The following is a 19,026-nucleotide window of genomic DNA, read 5'->3' as shown; positions in this document are numbered from 1 at the left end:
TGGAAGTGTGGGTGGAGTAATGAACCTACAGGTTGAACTTAAATCTGTTTAAATGAAAATTGTAGATTAAAGAAAAAGGGGAAAAAATTACAAAGGCAGCTCTGGGTAAAATGGGAGAGGTTATGGAGATATAATTTATTTTGTTGTAATTATATGTTCATTCTAGGACATATACTGGCTTTTTCTTTTTTAATCATGAAGCATATCAAAGCTACAATAATGGCCTGGGTATGGTGGTTCATGCCTGTAATCCCAGCATTTGGGGAGGCCGAGGCAGGAGGATTGCTTGAGCCCAGGAGTACAAGACCACCCTGGGCAACATAGTGAGATCCCATCTCTACAAAAAGTAAAAAATAAATTAGCTGGGTGTGGTGGTGCACACCTATACTCCCAGCTACTTGGTAGGCTGAGGTGGGAGGATCACTTGCACTTGGAAGATAGAGGCTGCAGTGAGCTCTGACTGTGACACTGCACTCTAGCCTGAATGACAGAGGGAGACCCTATCTCCAAAAAAAAAAAAAAAAAAAAGAACACTGTTGTAGGCTTATTTTCCGTTGAGAGTAATGATACACAGTAGCATAATTTTTTATTTAAAACAGTGTCAACCATAACCACTTAAGTTTTCAAAATGCATTTTTTAAATTTTAAAATCAAATAAGTTCATAAAGACTAGCAATAATTTCTCTTTATTTACAGCCTACAATTGAGACTGAAAACTGTAATTTAGACAAAATCAGTAATTTACTACAATGGCTGGTATCTTATTAGCTGTTGTTGACTGGCATATTGAATTATTGAAAGTCAGGTTAATGAACTAAATTTTCTATTTCTCTAATTTCCTCGTGTTTTTTGGCATACGATTTTTTTATTGAAAGCTATCTCAGTACCATTTTGGAATAGAGTAGGTTATAGGCAAACAAACATAACTAAAGTGGATTCAAATAAATTTATTTATTGCACTTTGGGAGGACAAGGTGGGCGGATCACGAAGTCGGGAGATGGAGACCATCCTGGCTAACATGGTGAAACCCTGTCTCTCCTAAAAATAAAAAAAAAATTAGCCAGGCGTTGTGGCAGGCACCTATAGTGCCAGCTACTCGGGAGGCTGAGGCAGGCGAATGGAGTGAACCCGGGAGGTGGAGCTTGCAGTGAGCCAAGATCACGCCACTGCACCCCAGGCTGGGTGACAGAGTGAGACTCCATCTCAAAAAAAGAAAAAAAAGTGTATGTGTATATATATATATATATATGTGTGTGTGTGTGTGTGTGTGTGTGTGTGTGTATGTGTAGATATATATATTTGACCTTCATATTTCAACAAAATGGAGTTGCCTTGACCATTTGAGTCCATAGTCACAAAAACTAGGCACATATTTCCTTTAAAATAAAAAATTAAGTAAAATGAAGGGACTCATACACAACTTACAATGCTATCAGTTTGTTTTTGCTAAACACTAAGATATGAATTAGGACAGACAGTTTAATTCTGTTCTGTTTTGACATTATATGAAAATTTAAAATATTAAAAGCAGCTCTAGGTATGCTTTTAAAATGCATTAATCTTAACTAATAACAACCCACAAACCCATGGTATAAGGAAAACTTAAGGCCCAAATAGGGCTGTAAATATTTTCAGCCTTCCAAGATGGTTCATATAAATATGATACTGCCCAAAGGCTGTTTCTCTCTGTATAAGGCATCTAATGAGGTTCTGTTCAATCTGCAAAGGATGTTAAAGTATTGCTGAATGGTTTTTGTCCCAGATGCACAATGAATAAGATGCCTGGCAACAATAGATCAAAACCCCCTTGAGGCATCATACACATGTATTATGAAGTGCTCAAATGTGACAATATACAAGTCACCAACAAAATAGCAGTTATTTTATGAAAATTATGAGGGTAACGGTGAGGCCCTCTTAAGTATGCCAACAAAATGCAATTAAACAGATTATATTGCTAGAAACAGTCTGCTTTGGGCTAATTTTGCATAATGTATTCATTTAATTCATGTCCACATAGCCAAGTGTTTACAGGGTGGAAATGTTCAACTGTTTCCCAGTCTGATTGCTGGAAGTTAGTTCGCAGAACTCTTTAGAAGTGAGCCCTCTATTTCATGTGATACTGAGAGAATGCCAGTAGGGGCCGAGTTCATTCTGCTTCTAAGTGTCATAGGTCTATGGGGGTCCCTGCAGGACAGCAAGAGACCTGGGCTGAGTCATTCTGTGCACCATTTTTCTCTCTTTACTTCTTGTATTAGTCAACGTTCTCTTAGAGGGACAGAATTAGTAGGAGATATATATATACACACACACACACATATATACATATATATACACACACATGTATATACATATATATACACACATACATATATATATATATATATAAATGGGAGTTATTAAGTATTAAGTTACACGATCACAAGGTCCCACAATAGGCTGTCTGCAAGCTGAGGAGCAAGGAGAGCCAGTCCAAGCCCCATAACTGAAGAACTTGGAGTCCAGTGTTCGATGGCAGGAAGCATCCAGCACAGGAGAAAGATGTAGGCTGGGAGGCTAGGCCAGTCTCCCCTTTCACATTTCTCTGCCTGCTTTATATTCACCAGCAGCTGATTAGATTGTGCCCACCAGATTAACGGTGGGTCTGCCTTCCTCAGCCCACTGACTCAAATGCTAATTTCCTTTGGTAACACCCTACAGACACACCCAGGATCAACACCCTGCATCCTTGTATCCAGTCAAGTTGACACTCAGTGTTAACCATTACGCTTCTTTAGATGATTATTTTTAAAAATCCAGATTCCACATATTTCCTCTAGTTCTTTTATTTTATTTTTATTTTTTTGAGCTGTAGTCTTGCTTTGTTGCCCAGGCTGGAGTGCAGTGGCATGATCTCGGTTCACTGGAACCTCCAACTCCTGGGTTCAGGCAATTCTCCTGTTGCAGCCTCCCGAGTAGCTGGGATTACAGGCACGCAGCACCACACCTGGCTATTTTTTAAATTTTTAGTAGAGACGGTGTTTCACCAGGTTTTCCAGGCTGGTCTTGAACTCCTGGCCTCCTGTGATCTGTCCACCTGAGCCTCCCAAAGTGCTGAAATTACAGGCGTGAGTCATTGCACCCGTCCTCCTCCAGTTCTTAAAATGAGAGAAAACAAAGACAAATGGCCTCGGTCCTCCTTAAAAGGGATGATTTTTCATTTTGTTAAATCTTCACACTCTGCTTTGTCTCAGATTCAGTCTTTATTTGGTAAAGACTTCCTGTTTATAGATGTCACCTCTGGAAAGACTTGAGAATACAACTATGGACTTGAGAATACAAACATTTTCTTAATCATTTAACTTTTGATGCACTGTTATCAATGACCCCTTTTAAAGCCAATCATATAAACATTCTAAGATGCTGTAGACAATGAAGGCCTATCTGGGCTCAGGATTGGCTGCATATGCCATATCTTTCTGATTTATTTTCCTGCCTTGTTTTCAATAATGATTTACTCATTTATTTTAATTGATGAAGATATGTCTGAATTTCACCTTGTTGTGGAGACCACCTTTTTCACTGTATACCTAATTAAGAGCTAAAATATGTGCTTAATTCCTTGTCTATATCATTACTCTTGTCTAGTTGTGATTCATATAATCAAATCTAACATTTTATATCCTTGTAAATAATCTTACCATTGCAAAAGTGGTAAGATCTATTCCTTTCATTGAATTGTAGTATTTACTCTTAAACCCTATAGTCCTAACACTAAATGAGATGAAAAAAGGTACAGTCATTCTTTGATGACTGTTTTTCTCTTATAGAGATCATTCTGAGTAGTTCTCATTTTTTACATTTTTAAAAAAATTATTAATAATAGACGGTAAATAGAATACCTGTAAATTAAGTAAACTTGAAACAATTTTTAACAGCCTTCGTTTTATAATTATATATTATGCTTTCTTTGCAGGACCGTGTAATTGCATTAGAAACGGTAAGTTGGGGCATTTTCTTTCTCCTTGTATCAGAATTACTGCTGTCTCCTGTTGTGGATTTCAGAGCACACCAAAGGAAGCAGTTTCAGAAATCATTTCTAGAACTACATCTAAGATGTCAAAGGGGAAAACAAACTAAACTGTATCTAAAAGGTATGTGGATATAGACTTTAAAATGAAAAAAATTAAATAAAAATGTGAGCATACTTAAGTGGTCACATCTCTCAGTACTTCTTCATGTCAAGATGTACTAATTTATGAAAAATATATCAAATATAGTCAATACTTGGTGTATTTTTTACTGTATTTCACAATCACTAAAAGGATTGGTTGATAAGAAACTGAGATCAGGTTGCTATTTATTCTTTCATGTCTAAGATTTTAACATTCTTGGTTTTTATAAACATTATTTTCACCCACCAATGTCACAAAAAGAACAATGAAAGCATGCCAGCTTTTTCTGAATAATCTTACTTGTAGGAATGTACTATTAAGAAATAACTTTTCAAGCTCATAGATGTAAAGACTACATGCGTACAATATTCATTGAAAAATTATTTTTGGCCGGGAGCAGTGGCTCACGCCCATAATCCCAGCACTTTGGGAGACTGAGGCAGGCGGATCACTTGAGGTCAGGAGTTCGAGACCAGCCTGGCCAACGTGATGAAACCCCGTCTCTACTAAAAGTACAAAAATTAGCTGGACATGGTGGTGAGCACCTGTAATCTCAGCTACTCGGGAGGCTGAAGCAGGAGAATTGCTTGAACCCAGGAGGCGGAGATTGCAGTGAGCCAAGATCACACCACTGCACTCCAGTGCAACAGTGCAAGACTCTGTCTCAAAAAAAAAAAAAAAAAAAAAAAAGTAAAGGGAAACCAACTTATTGTCGATAAAATTATGGTTCTGTAGTGTATGGAATTTTCACCCAACATGCCACAGTGGTTATGCAAAGGCTCATAATATTAAATGAAAAAAATTTCAAGATATAAAATTGTGTATACTTTAATGATGACATGAAGGCATATAAAAAAAGAATGGAAGAGAGTAAGCAAAACTCACAACAGTGATTAGTTACACAAGAATTATAGATTGTAGTTTTATTCCTTTCTGTTTTTCAAGTATTTGATGAAATACTATGCAGCCATAAAATGTCAGGTTTTCAAAAAAGTAAATATTACCATGCTAATATATGAAAAAGTGATATATAAAGATATATAAAGAGTGATAAAAATATTAAATGTGCATATTTTACATTTAAAAAGACTAAGAAAATACATAAAATATTAGAAGTATCTTAGTGGTGATTTTTTTTCTTTTTATATTTTTAACAAGCAGGAAAAAATTCTTTAGATAATAAGGTTAATAAAAAATGAAATGTTTATTTGTCAGTATGAAGAGAGGAAAGATGGTTATGGACCACATTTCAGTAATATGCAAGCAAGTGATTTTGATTGACGGTGTCCAGACCCTATGGATAAATAACTTCTTCCTGAGATTTAACTGGGCCATTTAGAAAGTACACTATTCTCAGTTTCAGTATGATGACATTCTTGGTGAATAAAATATTTAGTGTTCTTCTACATATATTTTACTTACCCTTAGAAAGTGACTTGCCAACAGAATTTGGCCTGCGAATTAAATGCTTTTTTAAAAAATCTGAACAAAAACATAATTGTTGAGTTTGAAGACCTGGATTTGGTGTACAAAATGCCGCTTATGCAACATCTAGCAGATGACTTCTTTCTTGTTTTCTTCATCTGTAAAATGGTTGTGATTAAAATTATTTTATCAGGTTGCTTTAAGAATTAAGAGAGACAATACATGTGAAAATATTTAGGACCAAACAAATGTTATTGTTACCATTATGTGATTGCTTGTTACTTCTTATTTCATCATTTGAATTCTACCTATATACCATGCAAAACTGAAAATTATATCAGCAACAATGACTATTTGTATTTATTAATATTTTTTATCTAACCTCTTCACTAACAAAGTACATAGGAATAGAATCATAAATGTCCTATCCTAAAAGTTCCCATAAGAATAAAGTTAAAAATAAAAAGTCATCATGGGAAAAATAAAATTGATTAAATGGACTAGGTTTTAAAGAGCAGTAGTTTTTTGATAGTTTCAATTTGAAATAATTATAAATAAAACCATAAAAATTAAAATGCTTAGTAATAATGTTAATGATCAAATATTATGAAGTCCTTTGATTTCATATGACATTTTAAGGGACAGATTTTAATGTTTAGACTATTCAACTGATAAAATACTTTATAGTTCATAAAATCAAATATGCTGAAAGCTATCTCAAGATCATTTATTATTCTCTCCCAAGTCAGGGCTTAAAACTTAGAAAAATGTTGTTGGTCCTTATTTGGTTGAGTTGTTATTAACAGTACTGAAGGTGTTGCATGTAGGGCATGTATCATGGTGTTATCAATCTGCAAATGTTTGAAATTTCACCATTCCATTAGGAGTATTTACAGTAGATTGATTTTAGCAGTCCAATAGTTACAATACCTGCAAAGAAGATCACCTTTTCATCATAATAAGAAACTTGATTTAGCTTGCCACCTAAGCATCTATCTGCTTAGGTCACAGTCCCATGCCCATTTTTCCCTGTCTTCCTCAACTTTTCCCTCTCTTTAATAGCAGGTAAGCTCCTTGGATTAGAAACTGCATTTTATTTGCAAATGCATTGCCAGGGTCTGTCAAAAATGTTTGATATATAGTAGACAATCAATAAACATTTGTAGAATGAAAGAATGACTGTCAAACTGCAAGTATCTCAACCTCACATAAGACTGTACTAAGGAATAAACAGCATTGGTCCAATAGTTGTGAGAAATTCCCCAGAAGCATGGCAATATATTCTTTATTTCCTAGAATTCCTGGTCAATGCTATATTATATTTGGTGTTTCACAGAAGCTCTAACCATCTTCACTAAATTTTAATGTAAATTTTACTGGGATGGAACCACCTTCAGCCAAAATAGAATGGGTTGATTCCCTAAATAAAGCTAAGTGATTATATGGGAAAAAAAAAAAAAAAACCTTGATTGAGAGCCCCAGCTCATGGGCCAAGGATGGGACTCAGCAGTGGAAATGTATTGGGCTCAATATGAGGCAGTGTGTTGATGCCAAGGAAGAAAAATGGAAAGTAAATTGTGATCAGTGCCTTCAAGGAATTTGTACTCTAATTAGGTAAAGAAGACACATTCATTTAAATGAATTAATGATGAAAGATAACAAAAAAAATACAGTCCATGATGAAAAAGATAATGCATTTTCAGAAGCTATTTTTGAAGAAAAGATAATTGTAAAGAAAACTGAGGCATCATTGTGATCTGGGTTCATTGTGAAAATGATAGATTTTGCAGTTTGAGGACATGATAAGGAGCTTAAATTTATTTCTGAAATATGAAGAATCAGTAGTCAGGTAGAAAGAGCCAGAGAAGACCTTTCATATTGGAGATGTAGTCAAAGTCTAAGGCAGTAATAAAAAAAAGGGTTTGTTAAAAGGATTTTTTAAGGTAAAGTCATGACTCCCATACACATATAAAATTAACTTGTAACAAATGTGTTTATTTAACTCATTAATTAATGAGGGAATGAACAAGAAGTTACAAATGACTTAAAGGAGCGTTTAAACAACCACACATATATAGGCACTACAGAGTGCTGAAATGTGTTTTAAATAAAGGCAAAATTGACTTCTTCTACAATGAGGAAGGAAAATCAATAGTACCCTACCAGACAAAATTTATTGTCTGTGAACAAAAATTATTTGTATTGTTATCAGTTATCTGCAACTCATAGAGTTATAAATAACTCAAAGATGGTGAGAGCACAGAGATCCCACAGAATCAGAAAACCCAGACAGGTGTGCTAGGCAAAAACTAGGTCTTCACTGAAGACACCCAGTAAGTTTCTGTTCCATTTCAAAGCCTTTTCACATTTTTTCCCTGTAGGTTCATAGGAGATAATGTATAGAGAGATAGATAACAGTTTGAGAGAGTAAGAGGGGTCATTCTGGTGTTCTGAAATACAAACCAAGCAGTTTAGACTTGATTTTTTTATATCAGAGTTTTATATCTTTTACATCAGGGATCTTTTATAACAGAATCTAAATAGGTCCTTCCCAAATGTTAGTTCATACTGGTCAGTACTAGTTACTGAAACATTCTGTTGGGAAGGATTTTTTTCTGGTTGCTCTTCCAGAAAGAGTGCTGTGATCACCTTACATTTTCTGCCATCTGCATTACAAGGTTGGGAGGTAGAAAGTGGGAGCATAGGTATTACACCAATAGGCTGCCATTGGTGGCTTTTAATGAGGGATCGTGGTGCGGTGGATGGGGTCTATAAATGTAGTGACAGTGTGCAGGACGGTGTGGAATAGGAAGAGACTGCAAGCAGGAAGAGGGAAAGTACACATTGAAGGGAATCCAGCCTTAGAAGTGTGCTTGGAAAATTAGGAGTAGGGACAGTTTGGTGCCAGAGCAGAGTGCATGCAAAGGCAAAGTGCATACCCTTGTTTAGAGAAAGGAACTAGCAAACTTAGTAAGTGGGAGGTCATGGGGGAAAAGAAAATATAGATACTACAGTAAGGGTCCTTTCAGGAAGTGAAAGGGATTGTAAGGCAATTCACTTTGGTGATATAAATGCAGTTTTTCATATCACCCTTTAAATATGTCTTTATTTTCATTTCCATTAATACCATGATAATGTTGATTCTCATACCTTTGTATTAGTTAAAGTCGGAGAAACACCCAAAATAATAGTGGGTTAAGTAACTTAAAAATTAATTTATCTCATGTGCTAATCCAAACATAAGCTATCCATTGGCAGATAGTGTCCCCATGGTGTTAGAACACTACGTTCCTTCTGTCTTTTTGTTCCTTCTGTCTTTTGCACCATGATCCTCAATATGTTGTTGCTCTGTCCTCATTATCCAATGCCTATGCCACCTCTTGCCCTTATATTTGCATACTAACTAGAAAAATGAAGGAAAGGGAGGGCATGTAACTCCCCTGTAGTGGAAACTGAAAATAGTGGAAACTGGAAGTTGCACATACCATTTCTGTTCATATCCATGGACCAGAACTTAGTGACGTAGTCATATCTAGCTCTAAGATTCAAAAAAATAACCATATAGACCATAGGCTTTTAGAAATTACAAAGCAAACTTTTAAACAATTCACAGGTCAAAAAATGTAGGGTAAATTTTGTATAGAACTGAATGATTAAAATATTAATGTGTTAAAATATATGGGATATAGTAGTAGTGTTATCTATGATGAAATGTAAAGGCTTTAGTGCTTATGTTAAAAAACAAGGGATAAAAATTAATGAGCTTGTCACTCAACCTAAGATATTAAAAGAAAATTAAAAGAGTAAAACCTAAAGAAAACACAAGAAGGGAAAAAATAAAGACTGAAAATTAATGAAATAGGAAAAAAACATGCACTAGACAGGGCTAACAAAGTGAAGTCTGTTGTTTGACCAACGAATCATAGTAAAAAAGACCATTGTCCATTATGATTGGAGAAAAAGGATATAACTATAGGTCTTGGAGAATTTAACCACATAGCAAAGTATTCTGAATAATTTTCTAATTATAAATTAGAGAAATAAATTCCTAGAAAAATATAATTTTCAAAAATGAAGAAATAGCATGACTAAATTTTTTAAAAATAATTTTAATCAACTATTTTTAGTCAATTAAAATTTAATCAGAAAAGGGATACCAAGCCCAAATAATTTTATACATAAGTTCTACCAAATGTTCTAGGGGCAGATAATTTCAGTTTTACAAAACTCTTCCAGAGACTAGAAAAAGAGGGAACATGCCCAATTTATATCCTGAGTGAGCATAGCGTTTGTGCTACAACCAAGCATAAGAATAAGTAAGGGAATGTAGACCCTTAGTCATTAACACAAATGCAAAAGTTTATACAAAAGATTAGCGAAATAGATTTAGGAATGTTTAAAAAGAATAACTCATCATGAACAAGTTGAGTTTGTTCCAGCAGTTCAGTTGAGTTAAACAAGTTGGTTTAACATTAGAAAATTAATCAATGTAATTTATAGCATAGTGACAGGTTAGGGAGAAATAAAATTTGAAAAGGCCATCCCCATAAATGAATAAGAAGCATTGATTCCACCACCACCACCACCACCACCACCACCACCATCATCATCATCATCATCATCATCATCATCATCATCATCAACCTTCTATTAAACTAAGAATAGAGGGAAACTTTCTTAATCTCATAAAGGTCATATGAAAAAAAGTCTATGGGTAAATCACCTTAGCACTGAAATGCTGATATCCTCCTCTATGATCAGGAACAAAGGATGTGCTGTTCCACAGCTTCTGTTAGACACTGTGCAGATGGTCCTAGCCAGTGCAAGTAAAACTGATATTTGCAAATACTGTTCTTGTTTATATAAAATGCCCAAGGAATTCATAGTTAAATTATGAAAAAATATAGAGTTTATCAATTTCTTTGATTAAAAAACAGTATATTTTACTTCTAACTCCAAGCAACAATTACTAAGAAAATGTAATTAACACAACGCAACGTAACAACGCAAAAGTAACAAAAAATTTGAAGTACATAAGAGAAAAAAAACTTTAAAAAGAGTCACAAGTGTTTTATAGAGAAGACACTCTAGCCAAGAAATTTCTGAAGAACAAGGTAAGGAGGGGGGGTTTCTTAAACATATATCAAAATGTATTAAAACTATGGAAATTAAGATAGTGTTGTCTTGGCAAAGGAATATATAAGTTGGTCAGTGTAATTGAATAGAGAACCCAGAAACAGAAATACTTACATGTGGAAACCTGATGTCTGACACAAATGGCATCACATATCGGCGGAGTAAGGATGAACTTTTCCATAGATGGTATTAAAAATATTAAACTGAACCTCTATCTCATATCAGATGCAAAAATGTATTGTTCTCACTCATAAGTGGGAGTTGAACATGAGAACACATTTACACAGGGAGCAAACATCACACACCGGGGCATGTCGGTGGGGTGGGGGTAAGGGAGGGAGAGCATTAGGTCAAATATCTAATGCATGTGGGGCTTAAAACCTAAATGACAGATTGATGGGTGCAGCAAACCACCACAGCACATGTATACCTGTGTAACAAACCTGCACGTTCTGCATATGTATCCCAGAACTTAAAGTATAATTTAAAAAGACAGAAAGAAAGAAAACCAAAATGTGAATAGCAAACCATAAGATTTTTAGAACAAAAAAAAATTGTTGAATATTTTCATAACCCTGGCACTGAAGGAGATTTCTGAAGAAAAAAAAAAAGGCAAACGAGGCATTGAAATAACGGATCATATAAAAGAAGTGACTCAAGTTACCATGTTAAAATTAAGAACTTCTGTAAACCAAATAAAAATATGACATAAAAAGAGTGAAAAGCCACACATAGAATATATTTGTAGCAGATATAACTGACTACCAATTTGTGTACAAATCTTATTGCCTAAAAAACAATTAGAAAAAGATATCCAAGCTTTTAAAAGGGACAAAAGAAGGTCAAAGGGCATAAGCAAGCATCTCTATTGAAAAAGAAACATGCGAGAAGACATTTTTCATTAGCAATCAGGGAGACACTAAAACCACCGATTGTCATTTTCTTTAAACTGTATGTATATATTTTACTTATAACTTTGTATCAATGACATATGTCACCAAAAAAAATTTAAAAACTAAAGGGAATTGAAACATGTTAGTATAACTTTTTAAAAGCTTTTTACTGCAAAATGATTAATGCTGACCCCAACAGGAATGTTCAAAGACAGCTGGTAAATAACAGCATGTTCTAACTGGGGTGGCATGACCCTGGGAGTATACAGAGATCTTCCAAGAGGTAGTCAGGCACAAATAGTTTTAAGAGAATTGGCTTATAGTTTTTTGTTTTTGAGATGGAGTTTCACTCTGTTACCCAGGCTGGGGGTGCAGTGGTGCCATCTCGGCTCACTGCAACCTCCCTTTCCCGCATTCAAACAATTCTCCTGCCTCAGCCTCCCAAGTAGCTGGAATTACAGGTGCCTACCGCCACGCCCAGCTAACTGAGAATTGGTTTTTATAGCTTCAGTTTCTAGATACACTTTCTCCTAAAATGACTCTGCTTTGAAAGGCCATCGTACCTTTCATAATTGACTTTCTCCCACTTTATTTAAAAAAAAAAAAAAAACAAACAAAAAAACAGGCCTACTTCTCACCCATCCTGAGTTCCATGAAGCAAATTCCCCCAGACATTTTAAGGTGCCAAGCAAAGGGGTAATTTAAGATTTCTGTGCCTGCTGGCCTTCTTTAATCAAGGCCCCAAGGTAAGACTTCTTATCCTTCTTAGTTGCACATATATTTTTGTTAAGAACAAAGAGCTGTATTTGATACATGGGATACTGGGGTTGAGGTGTGCTGAATTAGATATATTCTGTTTATTGGGGAGGGAGGTGAAGACATTTTTATTTAATAACCTCACCTCTTCCACTACTCTACTATAATCAAAGGATGTATAGCTCCAGAAATCAAAGCTAAGAGAGTGTTGATAAGAAATCATTAAAGGCAGCAGTGTCTTATTTCATCCAGGTGACAAACTCTAGCAGAGCTCCATGCTTTACCTATTTATCTGTTTTAGAATTGTGATTCAAAAGTGAGACAGTTTTCACAAGGACACTCATTAACACCATTCCATTTAATTGAGAAATGAAGTCAGACCCTTTTTGTACCATAAAGCAAGCGTGATTTGGCTGATTGGTTTGACAGCGAGGACTGGCTTTGCCAATCTGTAGGCCTGGGGTTTCTATGGAACCATATGTAATGCTAAGATAAAATAAATAGATCAAAAATATTACACTAATAGAATAGTGTTAAAGTTAGCAAGATTTTTATTTGTCTCAACCTTTCCTGTATATGTTGAGTTAAACAAAAGAAAAACAGTTACATGATAAATCTTGACAAATAAAGCCTTTTTGGCATACCTTCGAGAAATAGGAAGTAAATGGTCTAAATAACTGCATTATAGTCCTTTGGTAAGTCAGGCGGTTTCTCATTCTTTGCTTTCAACAAAGTCAAAAGAGAACTTCGTAGGGCTGATAGATTATTAAAATTAATTTTGATGACAGATCACTATGTAATATTTACCATAAGAGTAGGAAAACATTCAAGAATTGAGTAACATTGTTATAACAAAACTTTCATTCTCATGTACTTTTTATGTGAACAAGATTTGTGATTAAATCTATAGAAATAATAGGAATAGAAATGAAATGAAACCCTGTCTTATTCAAACAAAAATTAACATTCAGCTAGGGTTATGTGAACTAACTCAGTGTGGGAGAAGAGGAAGCTATATTTATTCCATTAAGAGATATACTTTTTGGAAGCTTTGGATTTTTTTTTTTTTTACATTTCACATTTAATAATTTTTCTCAAAATTTATAATATACCTAATATTAATTATAATGCTAATCCAGTCTATAAAAATGTATAACATAGAGCTTTATGGTCTCAGAAAATTTTAAAAACTACTTTTTTTCTCTGTTTATATATATACATTGTTACAGAGAAGGATGAAGTACAGCAAAATGATAAAAACACTTATGGACATAAATATATTTTATATTAGTATAAACTGAAGGGAAAAAAGGAACAGAAAAAAAATCTCTTTTAACTGGTCATATTTATTTCATAAGTGGATAAATGGTGGCAACAAATTGCTGAGTTATTTAAAGTTTACTAGATATGTTTATATTATTTATATGAATGAGTTTTATTTGAAAACGTCATTCTTTACAATATTGCAAGAAAATGTCATCCTTTGCAACTACTTAAGCTTATGATTAAAAACATTTAGATAACTTAAAAACGTGTGTGTGCGAGAGATACATAGCTTTAAAACTTAATTTTGAAAACCATTGACTTAGAGCAAATGTGTAATTAGTAGTTGCAAATAGTCAGCATTTAATCAGCTTCCCAAATACTTAAAGAAATCTTATCTCCCTTATTTTCAAAATATACTTACAGAGCTAACACAACTTAAAATGGGGTAAATCCTAACCTAAAGCTGTATAGAGAAAAATATATACTCATATGCCTATATTGAGAAATGTTACAAAACACTGGAAAACTCTTGAAATACGACTTTTCTTTTAAAAACACTGTAAAGTCTGAAGCATATCTCTGAAAGATTCATTGAACTGTACACATTAGCTGAGCTTCAAGATTAGGTGTCCAAGATTATAAGAAGATGCCCATGTGTCTATGGAACTTACAGACTAAGTAATGTCATAGATACTTACTTCACCTGTCTGTGTTGGAGTAGACAATTGCTGTTGGAGTTTTTTTTTTTTTTTTTTTTTTGAGACGGAGTCTCGCTCTGTCGCCCAGGCTGGAGTGCAGTGGTGCGATTTCGGCTCACTGCAAGCTCCGCCTCCCTGGTTCACGCCATTCTCCTGCCTCAGCCTCCCGAGTAGCTGGGACTACAGGTGCCGCCACCAAGCCCGGCTAGTTTTTTGTATTTTTTTTTTAGTAGATAATTTTTTTCCCTTTTTACCCTGGATCTAACACTAATTGTGCTTCATCCTACTGCATGTGCAAATCACTCTACAGGCACTGCAGTTGAAGAGCCATCACTCTTTGTTAGGACACTAAATTGTGCTCTAGGGCACTTAAGAATATATAGACCCAAATGAGTTAGAGTACTTACTAAAGTGCCACTGTTAAACTCAGGAAACAACTGACTTGATAATGTAGATCTGGCCAAATAACTGTTAATTATTTGCAATGCCTCTCTTAAGTATTTGTAAGAATCTTGAAGCTAAGGAAAACTTGCCTTTATCTCTTTACAAAGCCAGAACTTGCTGCTTTAAAACCAAAGATCAAGCTAGGTTCATTTTTGGTTTTGCCAAGGCTATGAGCCTCTCATTGAAGTTGCCTGAAAGGTTCAGTCCAATTGGCTTTACACCAAATAAAACGCAGTGTGCTCTGTTACAGTTTTGACCCAGAATCAGGTGAATCCCAGCAGTTTTGGCTGAGCTACATTGTAAAATTTTGGATTTGTTCAGACTTGACACTTCCTGGGAACCCATTCAAACTGAAACCGGAAAAAGGTTTTGCACAAACCCTGTCCTAGCCCGTTCTGCCAAGTTTCCCACTGCTCTAATGTTGGTCTACCTTCTGTATATTCGCATCGAGGGCAAACGGAAATATCCTCATGAATCTCTCATGAGGGATCTTGGGTGAAACAATCTAGACATTCTCCTTTCTCCACCCTGTCCCAAAATACACAGCCCATATTCTATGTTAGTCAGTATTAAGCTATGTACGTTTTCCAGTAATGGGGATATCTTCAAAGGGTTAAGCTTCTGAAACATGATTGTTTATGGTCAAATGTAGAAAATACTGCTAAAACAAGTGGGCTGTTTATGCAGAGTTACAACCTTGTGGCAGAAGGTGATGACCAACTTAAAAAATGTGAGGCTTCTTTCAGCCTGTAAAAATGGTTTTCTACAGCCCTGTCAAATGTTTGATAAACATGATGACATAGGAAAGGTATCACTGAGAAATTACATAATGAATGCAACTTCACCAGCAGATGAATTTAGTATTATTGAATTGCTCAGCGTTTGGAGGTCAGTCTGACCTCGTCGTATTTGATGCTGATAAGTAGTCATACTGCCTTTCTAACTTCCTTGCTTGATAATGTGTTTTATAGGCCTTTTCTAAACAATATCAAGAACAATGCATTCTCTTGGTAAAAGCTCTTGCTTTATATTGTAAAGATAATATGAATGTATATTGTAAAGCACAATGGCAGTATCTTTCTGTAAAATACAACACATATAAGAAATGCTTTCTGCTCTCTTTAAGAAGCCTATCTGGGTGAAATCTCAGAGTAATGATAGTATATTTGATATTTTTTTAAGATCCTAACTTAACTATAAAACAAGATATTTGTATTACACTCACAATATATAGTAGGTGAGAATAGTATATTTTATACACATTTTAAATAGTCTTTAATGAAAATCTGATATGGAGAATTTGCATTTTGTGCATCTAATTTTAACAAATTCCCTTCAGTCTTTAGCTGAAAATTATTATATGACTAGTTTTAAATGATGGAAAGTGATATGATAAAAAATAGTATCTGATTATTAGTCAGAAAATCTAGATACTGGTCATGTCTCCACCATAGCCAGGCACATGACCCTGGCCAAATTATTTAACCTTTCTGAATTTCAATTATTATTTTTCATGATTGGGCTGGACTAGATCATCTTTAAAAGTTTCTTTCCCAGCAGGGTGCAGTGGCTCACACCTGTAATCCCAGCACTTTGGAAGGCCGAGGAGGGTGAATCACCTGAGGTCAGGAGTTCGAGACTAGCCTGGCTAACATGGTGAAACCACGTTTCTACTAAAAGTACAAAAAATTAGCTGGGTGTGGTGGCGTGCGCCTGTAATCCCAGCTACTCAGGAGACTGAGGCGGGAGAATCATTTGAACCTGAGAGGCGGAGGTTGCAGTGAGCTGAGATCACGCCATTGCACTCTAGCTTGGGCAACAAGAGAGAAGCTCCGTCTCAAAAAAACAAAACAAAACAAAATTCCTCTCCCTAGTAGACTTTAGTCTAATATAGGAGGAATTAAAAATCTGGGGTCTTCACAAAATTTCTATGTTGCCAATAGTTACTATCAAACAACTTACCCTAGTTTAATCATATTATATTATGTATGAGTTATTAAGTCCCTACCATGTCTCAACACTGTCGTAAAGCATACAGCGGACGAGGTTCCTGCTGCCACGGTTCTCACATTTTAGATAATGTTAGAACTCAATGCTAGAAATCCTTGTCAAAACCCCTCACACTATTCAAGAGAAGTCTAGAGGCCAAAGGAGTTTATGATTTTCTAAATGTGACAAAACTAGGGCTAAAATTCAGATGTCCTGATTAGCAACACAGCATTCTTTCTATTCCACATCCTCCACTTGTGACTGGTGAGAGTAATGAAGATATGTGTAAGGAACGCTTTGCAAGTATCTACTAAATGATACAAAGTGAAGAGGAAGAACATGTGCAATCAAATCCCATATTTACCTTGAGCAGGGTAAGAAGAAATAGGGTATGGACATTTTTGGACCATATTTAAAATTGTCATAATATGCCCTAAGCTCATTGGTAAATGGAGTTTCATGAAACAACTTTGATCTAGTTTTCCTCCTTTTGAATGTTGAAGAGTTGGCCTGCCCCTAGATTGCATTCCTAGTTATGTCTTGAGCTTTGTCAGTGATATTAAACACCTCAGTTGACCTTTTTTTATGCATCTGCATAACAGCTGTAATACCACTTACACAAGATTTTATAAAGTTTGTTTAGAGCTTTTATTAAACTTTGATCTCAGATGAAAGGCTGGAGAGAGTATAAATTGTTCTATTAGCACTATTAATATAAATACCCAAAGTGTTCTCTTGTTAATTATTTAACACTAGTATATGATTTCATCCTATCATATGCCCCAATTATATTATATTTGAACATCAAACAGTAAAAGGCCAAACTGTCAAAACAGCCTGTCCCTCGTTGTTCTCTGTAGGCTCACTTCTTAATTATTTTGCTAGCTGGTCTTCCGTAAGTGATTTTCTGGAGCTTTTGCAATGTTTTTCTCTCCTCGCATCTCACTGCTACCTATGCTTTCTATCCACAGCAAAGGCCTTGACATGGTTGGTTGATTGCTGTCAGGCATTAACCATATAGTGGCTTTAGAAAGCCACTGAAACATAGATAGACTCACTGAGTTAAAATGTTTGGATTCTGTGAAGTACTTCCTTTACATCTTCTTTTCCAAGAACTTCTGATTTTCGTTTTAACACTTTCTAACTCAAACCTCATTTTTCTGTGAAATATTTCAAAGCTCCTACTTCTCTATTAGTTTTTGCTTGAAGAAGAGTACGTTGGTTCCAAAAGTGTAGGAATTAAGTGACAGGGTAAGGCAAAAGCCTGGTGCTCTCCAACTCTGGTGGATGGTAGTTAGAAGACCTGGTTGTGAATTCTGGCTTTTTCACATTGGGCGATTCACTTAACCTCTCCAAGCCTGTTTTCTGTTATCTAGGAAATGGGCCTAATTTTTATCCTGCATGTGTCATAGGTTTGCTCAGAAGGTCAGATGAGATAATGGATGGGAAAGTCCTTTTCTAAATTTTAAAAACAATCCTCCCTGATGTATGCATTACCTTTACCAGTCACAAGAGCAGTGTGTGGACTGGAAAGGTTTTGCTCATTAATCAGGACATTTGCATTCTGTCCTAGTATTGCCACTCTGGTTGTGTGCCTTGGCACTCTGTGTTATATTAATTTTACCTCCAAAATCCAGTGCAGTTATTTTACATGTGGGCTGTCAGAAATTTAGATTTAGAGTTCTTATTTAATAACTCCAGTAATTTTAGTTTGACACACCCTCACCCCCAGATTCAGTTGACCCAGGGTAGGACCAAGTATTTTTTAAAGCTTGCCAGACGATTGTAATGTACAGCTATGGCTGAGAATCACTGATTTATGCCATCTTCAACATGTCCTTCAAGAATGTGCCTTTAGTGTGTCCCCTAAAACCTGGTGTTACTCTGCTTTCCTGTCTATTGGATTTTGTCCTACTCAGTTTCACAGACTTAATTTCATGTCTTTTCTACTGATAGTATCATGTCTTCTCTCCCCAGGATTTTTTCTTTTTAATCTATTGAAACAACAGTTGTAAGATTCTTTCTCACACATTATTTTCCATAACTGTCCAAGGATCTAGGGAGCTTAATTTTAGCCTTTTGTTAACATTAAAATTTGTCGGAATTACCTTCAAGGACCAGTTTGCTCAGTCATGAACTCGCCAAATGACAAATTCTCTTATTTTAACAAATTACAACAAATGGACTGATTTATAAAACCATTATATTTGGAAACTATATAAACAGTTAAAAACAAATTAGTGGTTGTTTTTTATTTTTATGGT

The 19,026-nt window shown here is 35.2% G+C and overlaps 1 protein-coding gene across 14 annotated transcripts in view; it reads left to right on the top strand.

The window, feature by feature from the left end:
* CEP128 (centrosomal protein 128) overlaps positions 1-19,026 on the top strand; it is a 441,752-nt gene that overhangs the window by 373,763 nt on the left and 48,963 nt on the right. For all 14 annotated transcript variants that reach the window (XM_073998545.1, XM_073998538.1, XM_073998537.1 and 11 more), the window contains one exon: positions 3,957-3,980. In XM_073998545.1, coding sequence (XP_073854646.1) covers positions 3,957-3,980 — 24 coding nt within the window. The remainder of the gene's footprint in view (positions 1-3,956; positions 3,981-19,026) is intronic.

This window comes from Macaca fascicularis, chromosome 7, assembly GCF_037993035.2.
Source record: "Macaca fascicularis isolate 582-1 chromosome 7, T2T-MFA8v1.1".
Classification (NCBI taxonomy): domain Eukaryota; kingdom Metazoa; phylum Chordata; class Mammalia; order Primates; family Cercopithecidae; genus Macaca; species Macaca fascicularis.
The sequence above is the reverse complement of the archived record's forward strand: the minus strand, read 5'-3'. Positions and strand labels throughout refer to the sequence as shown.